This window comes from Gracilinanus agilis, chromosome 1, assembly GCF_016433145.1.
Source record: "Gracilinanus agilis isolate LMUSP501 chromosome 1, AgileGrace, whole genome shotgun sequence".
In the NCBI taxonomy this organism is placed as follows: Eukaryota; Metazoa; Chordata; class Mammalia; order Didelphimorphia; family Didelphidae; genus Gracilinanus; species Gracilinanus agilis.
The window spans coordinates 757,166,744-757,176,148 of NC_058130.1; the positions used below are offsets into that span (position 1 = coordinate 757,166,744).

The 9,405-nt window shown below is 40.6% G+C and overlaps 1 protein-coding gene across 1 annotated transcript in view; it reads right to left on the reverse strand.

The window, feature by feature from the left end:
• TMEM116 (transmembrane protein 116) overlaps window positions 1-9,405 on the reverse strand; it is a 49,310-nt gene that overhangs the window by 16,766 nt on the left and 23,139 nt on the right. The window contains exon 4 of the mRNA XM_044673603.1: window positions 2,387-2,491. Within this exon, the coding sequence (XP_044529538.1) occupies window positions 2,387-2,491 (105 nt within the window). The remainder of the gene's footprint in view (window positions 1-2,386; window positions 2,492-9,405) is intronic.

Here is a 9,405-nt window from a genome sequence, read left to right on the forward strand (position 1 = left end):
TTATTATTATTATTATTATTATTATTATTATTATTATTATGTTATTATTATTATTGGCAAGCCAGTGTGCGAGGCACTAGGGATTCACAGGAGAAATTGACCAATCAGTATTTATTAAGCTGTAGGTCAGGTACCTTGTTAGGTATTGGAGACATAAAAATGAAAAATGTTATTATGTCCCCAATTCCTGACATTCCCCAAAAGCCTGCTTTTGGGAGGCTTAAATTCTACACCAGTTGATAGCATTCTGTTTGGTTTTTAAAGCCCTTCACAACTTACCCCTCCTGGCATTTCCAGGCTTCCTACATCTCATTCCTCACCATATACTCTTCTGTCCAATGATACTAGCCTCTTTACTGTTCCTTGAATAAGATACTCTGTCTCTGATCTTGTTTTTCCTTTTCTTTTTAAAATCCTTATCTTGTATAGACATTTGGAATATATTTACCTTAACAGAGTATAATTATTCTCAATTCTTTTTAAAATTTTAAAAATTATAGATTTAGCAACAATCCAATAAAATTAATCTTCTTATTGTTACTAGTGCAAAAAAAAAATCCTTACCTTGTGTCTTAGAATCAATACTAAATATCAGGGTTCCAAGACAAAAGAGTGATAAGGTAGGCCTTTGGGGTTAAGTGAGGGTTAAGTGACTTGTCTAAGGTCACACAGCTTGGAAGTGTCTGAGGCCACATTTGAATCCAGGACCTCAAATCTCTAGGACTGGCCCTCCATCCAGTAAGCCACCTAGCTGCCCCATCTCTTGGTATTTTCTCAGGCTGTCATCCATGCCTGGAATCTTTGCCTTCTGGCTTCTTTCAAGTTTCAGCTAAAACCCTGCCTTCTACAGGAAGTCTTTCCTAATCCCTCTTAATTCTAGTACCTTCTCTCTATTAATTATTTCCTGTTTATCTTAATTATTTATAGCTTGTTTGTATTTGTTTGCCTGTGACCTCCCCCCTTCAGATTATAATCCTCCATGAGGCTAGGAGCTTTTGCTTCTCCTTGTATGCCCAGGGCTTATCACAGTGTCTGGCACATCATAGGCATTGAATAAATGCTTTTTGAATGAATGTACATATATGATATACGCAGAGTATGCAGAATATATACAAAATAAATGTCAAGGGCAGCATGGGATACTAAAGGGAGAATCAATCCTAAATCTCCCTCCTTTGCTAGCTTCTGTCCTGATTCTGAACTTCTCCACTCCTCAGCAGCTTTCTCCCACTGGAAGGTGCCTCTGATTTTGTTGTCCCTCCAGATCAAATCGGTGATCATCATGTAAAGTCCAAACCTGAGCAAGAATCCACTTTAAAATCCACCTGACAAGTGGTCTTTCTCACTGTGCTTGAAGGCCCCCCAAGGAGGAGGAGCCCACCACCTCCCAAGGCAGCCCATCCCCAAATGGAGATAGCCCTAATTGTTAGAAAACTTGTCCTGACATCCAAACTTAATACGCCTCTGCAAAATTTCACTTAGGGGCATCTAGATGGCACTGTGGATAGAGTATTGGGACTGGAGTCCAAAGGATTTGGATTCAAATCTGGCCTTAGGCACTTCCTAGGTGTGTGATCCTGGTTAAGTCGCTTAACCCCAATTGCTTAGCTCTTGTTGCTCTTCTATCTTAGAATTAATACTAGGATATATGGTAAGGGTTCAAAAAAAATTCCATTCATAGCCTCTGGATATGCCTTCAGGGCCAAGCTGACCAAATCTCTTTCTTCTTCCACTGGGCAGCTCTTCAAATATTTAAAGTCAGCTCTCCTGGCTTCATCCACCAAGTCTTCTTCAGGTTAAACATCCATCGCTATGGCTAGGGTTGACCAAAGGTTAAATCCCCTTCATCCTTTGACAGTCAGAGCAGAATAAATCCGTCCTTTTCAATGCCTGCATTCCAGACCAGGATAATGATGGGTAAATCCCCAGTGGACAATTGCTCTTCCTTAACCCAGAGACCCAAGGACTTGAGGAAGGTCCCTTCTCTAAGGCCTCCCCTAAGCTCCCTACCTTTGAAATAACTTTTTTGGAAAGTAGATTCTCAATTTTTTTTTTAATTCCACAAGCTTTAGTCCACTGTGAAGTTTGTTTTCCCAAAGCCAAGGAAACAGAAAGGGAACTCTGGAAAGCCATGGAGCAAAGTTCTCCTTTAATTAAATCCTATCCAATGCACTCATGCCAAAAGGAGAAGCTGATATTCTTTGGCAAGGGTCCAAAGACATCATCTTTTTCAAGGACTCATAGATCAGAGACTGTAAGAGATTCTATTTATTTATTTTTTAAACTGTTACCTTTTGTGTTAGAATTGATATGAAGTGGTAAGGGGTAGGCAATTGGGGTGAAAAAGATAGGATCTCCTTGATTGTGTTCACTAAGCCACACTCACCAGTGTGGAGGCCCTGTATACATTCTGGTTGTATTTCACCTTCAGGTCCATGTAAAGGTGCCACGTGTAGTTGACGGTGTAGAAAAAGGATGAGGTGTAGAATATCTAGGATGAAAATCAGAGAGTCAGTCACATTTGTCCTCTCATCCATTCGTTCCCTTGGCCACCCAAAGTCTCCCTGACAGCACTAACCACCTGCTGGTTCACCAATCAGGAGTACATCTCAAAGCCAGGGCAAATTTAATGACTTGTCTGCGACTCAGAAGAAGCCAAATCTGACCAGAGCCCAGCTGTAGCCTCCTGTGCTGCCTTTGAGGTCACTAATGTCTGCTGCTGCATAATCATACTATCAGCACTACCCCTCCAAAAAGTTTAGAGCTATTTTCAGGGGTGTCATAGTCAAATTTTAACTAGCTCTCTAGAAGACAAAACAAACAAACAAAAACGCACAATGTACTTTTTATTTTTAAACCCTTAACTTCTGTCATAATATCAATTCTAAGTGAATGGCAAGAGCTAAGTAAATGGATTTAAGTGACTTGCCCAGGACCACACATCTAGGAAGTGTCTAAAACAAGATCTGAACCAGAACCTCCCATCTCTAGAGCTGACTCTGTATCTACTAAGCCACCTAACTGCCCCTACAACATACTTTTTTTTACTTAATGATTTCATTTTTTAATTTTTATTTAATTAATTAATTAAAAATATTTTCCCATGTTTGCATGATTCATGTTCTTTCCCTCCCCTCCTTCCTCCCCCTTCCCGGAGCAGACAAGCAATTCCACTGGGTTTTACATGTATCACATAATATACTTTTTTTAAATTTTCTTTTTTATTTTAAACCCTTAACTTCTGTATATTGGCTCCTAGGTAGAAGATTGGTAAGGGTGGGCAATGGGGGTCAAGTGACTTGCCCAGGGTCACACAGCTGGGAAGTGTCTGAGGCTGGATTTGAACCTAGGACCTCCCATCTCTTGGCCACATAATATACTTTTAAGTTTAATTTGAAGCATTAACATTTTCTCCATCACTTTTTTTGTCTAGGCAATCAACAAAGGAAAAAATCAATTTCTGGTGTGTAGCCTTTTTCAACAGCCAAAGTATGAAGGCTCATGCTGAAAATGAAAAAATTGGCTCTTACTATCTGGTTGGAGCTGGCTCCAGCACATCTCTGGATATATATAGCAAACCTTATAGATCACAAAAATCCTTTGGAATATTACATTGATACATTAGTAAAATAAAATATCTTAAAAAAAATAATCCTTTGGCATTAAAAGGCATTTCTGAAGTTACCCTATCTAATGTCCCATCTAATGCACAAATCCTCCTGTCACAGATAGTAACCTGGATAAGTGGTCATCCGAGTTCTGTTTATGAATTTGTAGCAGGGATCACTGTCACCTACAAAGCTTATTCCATAGCCTAATGTCTAATGTTCCTTGAACATGCATGTATTTACATGAAGAATCTGCAATGTTGTTAGTATGTGGAACTTCCTATGTGGAAATTCACTCCACCAATGGGAATGGCGATCCATCTAAAATTTAGTAGCTAAGTTGTAGGAAGTTGCCTGAGAAACATGGTGGTTAAAAGGTTTTCCAGTGGTCACCAGCTAGTATCAGAGGTGGGATATAAATCCAGGTCTTCTTGATTTCGAGCTGAATACATTGTTTACTACACTTCGCTCACAACAGTAGCATAATAAATGTTTATTGAGTTGAATGGAACACCTTTGTTAGACCACTAAAACGATGAGAACGTTCTTCCTACTGTTGAAAATTCCCTTTCTCTATAATTTCCACAGGGGACATTTAGGTGGCAGAGAGGATAGAGTGCCAGGACTGGAGTCAAGAAGACTTAAATACAAATCCAGCCTCAGACACTTACTAACTTACTAATTGTGTGATCTTGGGCAAGTCATTTAACCTCTATCTGCTTCAGTTTCCACATCAGTTTGGATTCGAACCCAGTTCTTATGAATACAAATAGGGCTCTATCTACCACACCATTTTGCTTCCCTAAGTCATTTCATCTCTCTCAGACAGTTTCTTAATCTGAAAAATGAGGATAACAGAAACACCTAGAAATGCCCTTAGAGAAGTCACTTAACTTATAAGTTGCAGAAATGATTACCTATATTAGTGAAGGAAGGCTCTTCATTTGAGAGTTCCATACCAATGAAACCTTAAGTACAGTCCTTACTTCTATAGGCACTTCTTCCCAGGACCCAGAAGCTCAAATGATGTAATATACGTAAAGCACTTTGCAAAGTGATGAAAAGAAAGGATGGCTGCATACACTTCAGCCAATCTCAAAGTAAACAGCTCTGACTCAACAGAGAGCCTACCTTGGGAAAGAGAGCATTGGTATTTCTCCATGCTCTACCTCATTCCACCTTAGCCCAGCTTCTAAAGGAAAAATCCTGTTTGTTCACAATGAGGTTTTTAGGAATGCTATTCACAGCCAAAGAAGGAACTATTGGACTCTGATGGCAGATCAAAGCATACCATCTTTTTAAAATCTTAGAATCAATACTGTGTATTGGTTGCAAGGCAGAAGGGTGGTCAGGGCTAGGCAATGGGGGGGGGGGGGTCAAGTGACTTGCCCAGGGGCATATAGCTAGAAAGTGTCTGAGGCCAGATTTGAACCCAGGACCTTCCATCTCTAGGCCTAGTTCTCAATCCACTAAGCCACTTAGGTGCCCCTAAAAGCATGCCATCTTCCAATTTATTTCCTTCATAAACTTTTTGTTTTGTGTGTGATATGTGATCTCTGTCATATCATGAGTGATATGGAAATATGCATTGCATTAAAGCACTGGCATAACCTTATATTAGACTATTTACCACCTTGGGTAGGGGTAGGGGGAAAAAAAGGAAAGAAATCTGAATTCTATGATGTCAGAAAATAATTGTCAATAAATGTTTCTAAAAAGAAGTATTTACATGTAACTGAAAACATTTTATTTTTAAAAACAAAACAAAAAATAATGAGGTTTTTTTATGGGCCAAAAGCCAGATTCCTCTCTGACCTGTTGCCTTTTCTCTTCAGAGCAACATTCCCCCTGAACCCAGGATTTCTAGTTCAATTATAATTCTTGAGGCTGGATCAAGTTCTATAAAGCTTGGGGCCTCACAGTCTTGCCCGAGGGTACAAAAGGCTTTGATCTATGCAGAGCCACCACCATCAGTGAATCCAAGAATAGCAATGGCTAGGAGGATTAATCAGTTTTGAGTCTCTCAGAGCCAGATGGTACTCGCAGAGCTTTCCAGTCCAGATGTCATGTAGGCACAATAGAATTATAATTTTAGAACTGGAAAGGGCCTTTGGGGCCATCTAGTCCAATCCCTTCATTTTACAGATGAGGAAACTGAGGCCTACGGAGGTTAAGCGATTTGTCTAAAGGTATACTGGCAGAACTGAAAGGGACCTCAGAGGCCATCTAGTCCAAATTCCTTACTTTACAGATGTGGAAACTGAGGCTATGGAGGTGAAATTACTTATCTAACATAATAACAAGTGGTAAAGGTGAGACTCAAAGTGAGGACTCTGACTCAGATCCTTCTTTCTTTATTATGCCATATTGTCACCATTACTGCCACCCACTAGCTTGTCAGTCAGTCAGCTGAGCTCACAGTGGCAGATAACCTCGAGGAAAACCCAGATTTCCAAATAATAGGATAGAAATCAAATAAAGTTAGTCTCAGTGGCTAGCTCCCAAATGAACCCCTTGTCAGGGAATAACCAGGGGTTTGTTTTATTGTGATACAGTGTAAAGAACTTGGGCCCTGGAGTCCAAAAATTGGTAAAGAAGTCAGGGGAGAAAAGTAGTTAGTGTTAGAGTGACCATGGAAAGACAGGCAATAAGCTTTTCTCATTTGTTCTAAACCCTTACCTTCTGTCTTAGAATCAATATTGAGCATCAGTTTCAAGGCAGAAGAGCAGAAAGGGCTAGGCAATGGGGGTTAAAATGATTTGTCCAGAGTCATATAGCTAGGAAGTATCGGAGGCCAGACTTGAACCCAGGTTCTTGATTCTCTAACCACTGCACTACCCAGCAGAGGGACTATACCTCTCTATATTCAGGTCAGGCAAGACATTAGCTGCCATATTACACTGTTCACTCACATTGATCTTGTAGTTTACTCACTGAACACCCCAGCCCTTTTTCAGAATAACAGTGTCTCTCTCATCCTTCTCTCATCTTGTATTCGTGAAACCAGAAATATGAATTTTTGGTGCTCAAATGAAAGATAAGAAGTTATTCCTTTTGTGACCTCCAGGAAAGGAAACAACAAGCTGACTTGGCTGGCTCATTCCTATGTCTACTCAAAGGAGGTAGTTTGGCGTCACGGAAAGAGCCTCAGGGTTCAACCCAGTTCTACCACTCAATAGATGTGAGACCTTGAACCAGTTACTACACTTCCTAGTCCTCCGTTTCTTCATGTGCCAAATGAGAGGATTGGACTGAATGACTCCCAAGTTCCTTTAGTAACAAGAAAAATAGCTTATATTCTACAGGACTTTAAACATATGGTCTCATGTGATCCTATCAGTAACTCTGTGAGGCAGATGCTGTTATTCTGTTCATTTTACAGATGAGGAAATTGAGGCCCAGTGGCATTGCCCAGTACCATAGAATCATAGAGCTAGAGCTAGAAGGGGCCTTAGGTATCACCTAGTCCAATACCCTCATTTTATAGCTTGGGGACATGGAGGTCAAGTTACTCCTCCATTTCCCTTTTCCCCCATTCTCTTCATTTTGAAACCACCCTCTTGTCCTTTCTTATTGTCATTGAGGTGTCCAAGGCCAATCGTTCAACATGTCCTTGATCCTGTCCTTTCTTATCTTTTCTTTTCTTTTTTTAAACTCTTCCCTTCTGTCTTACAATCAATAGACAAGGATAAAAAAGGGGTAAGGGTTAAGCAACTAGGGTTAAGTGACTTGTCCAGGGCCACATAGCTAGGAAGTGTCTGAGGCCAGATTTGAACCCAGGTCCTGCCTCTTCCAGGCACTCTAACCATTGTATAACCTAGCTGCCCCTAAGTAGATGACTTTTGATTTCTTTTTAAACCCGTACTTTCTATCTTAGAATTGATACTAAGTATGAAGATGGGTAAAGGCTAAGCATCTGGGGTTAAGTGACTTGCCCAGAGTCACACATCTAGGAAGTGTCGGAGGCCAGATTTGAACCTAGCTCCCCCCAACTTCAGAGCTCTTTCTGCTGTGCTACCTAGCTGCCCCTATGCAGATGACTTAGATCTCTGTATCCAGGCGCAGTCTCTACCTCAAGTTTCAGTTCCAGATGATGAATTAACTGCTCCTTGAGCATTTCAAAGTAGATATGTCAGAGATATTAACAGATCTAAAAAACTGAATCTATGATCTTTCCCCTGAATTCTCCCCCTTTTCCAAACTTCCCCAAGTCTGTCAAAGGTCCCACTATATCCCCAGGTTCATAATCACAACATCCTGGATTCCTTGCTCTTCCTCCCCTCATATGTCCAATTAGCTGCCAAATCTTTTCATTCCAGCCCTACAGCATCTCTTGCCTCTGACCCCCTCTCAAACTATCCCCTGTGCTCCCTACCTGCCGCTTCTGTTTGGTTTTTAAAGCCTTTCATAGCCTGTCCTCTCCTCTCTCGCCTTTTGATGCTCTTCCCCTTAGCTGCCCCTGTACTCTGCAATCCAGTGATTCTGGACTCCTTGCTGCTCTGCACATAAGACACCCCATTTCTGGGCTTGAAGTATTTTCATTAGCCTTTTGCCAGAATTCTCTCCCTTCTTTTTTCTCTCTTCTGGTTTCCTTGGCTTTCTTCAAATTCCAGCTAAAGTCTTACCTTCTTCAAGAAGTCTCTCAAGGCAGCCAAGTGGCACGATGGATAGAGTACTGTGTCAGAGGCAGGAAGACTCATCTTGAGTGCAAATCTAGCCTGATTAGCTGTTTATTAAACCTGTTTGCCTCAGTTTCCTCATCTGTAAACTGAGCTGGAGAAGGAAATGGCAAACCACTCCAGTATCTTTACCAAGAAAACCCCAAATGGGGTCACAGAGAGTGAGACATAACTGAAATGACTGAACAAGAAACCAAAACTTAGGAGCTACTAAGTGGCTCAGAGGATTGAGAGCCAGGCCTGGAGGACCTGGGTTCAAGTCTGACCTCAGACACTTCCTAGCTGCATGACTCTGGGTAAGTCATTTAGCCCCAGATACCTAGCTCTTACTGCCCTTCTACCTTAAGATGAATGCTTAGTATGGATTCTAAGAAGGTAAGGATTTTAAAGTTTTTTTAAGTCTTTCTTAGCCCTCTTTAAGTTGAGTCTTCCCTCTGAGATTATCTCCATTTTATCCTGTGTGCACCTTATCTGTACATATCTATTGTCTCCCCATTAGACTAGGAGCTTCTTGAGGGAAGGAATTAGATTTTATTTTTTGTTTAAGGAGGTTTTTTCTTTGTATCCTCAATGTTTAGCACAGTGCCTGACAACTAGTTTACACTTAAATGGTAATTGCCTATTTAAACATTGTTTATATATTTATGTTTATTCTCATTCACTCCACCTGTAGCCCTTTACTCTGATTTGTCAGAACTTCCATTTTATTAAAAAAATAACCAGGCCAGCCTCCCCTCACTTCCCTTTTCAACTTCCTGTTATGCTTTGTCTTCCCCCAATAGAGCAGAAGCTCCTTGAGGGCAGTATAGCCATCCTCAATACTTAGCACAGTGTCTGGAACATAGTAATTACCTAATAAATGTTTGGTGACTTGGCTTTTTTACTTTATACGGTGATGGAATATATTTTTTATGTACTTCTTTTCTCACCCTGTTATAATGTAAGCATTAGAATGTGAGAATATAGTTCTCCTTGAAGAGAGGGACTGGCTTTCTACGTACATTTGTCCTCAGCCCCTGGTAGGTAGGTAGGTAGGTAGGTAGGTAGGTAGGTAGGTAGGTAGATAGGTAGGTAGGTAGGTAGAAAGAAAGAAAGAAAGAAAGAAAGAAAGAAAGAAA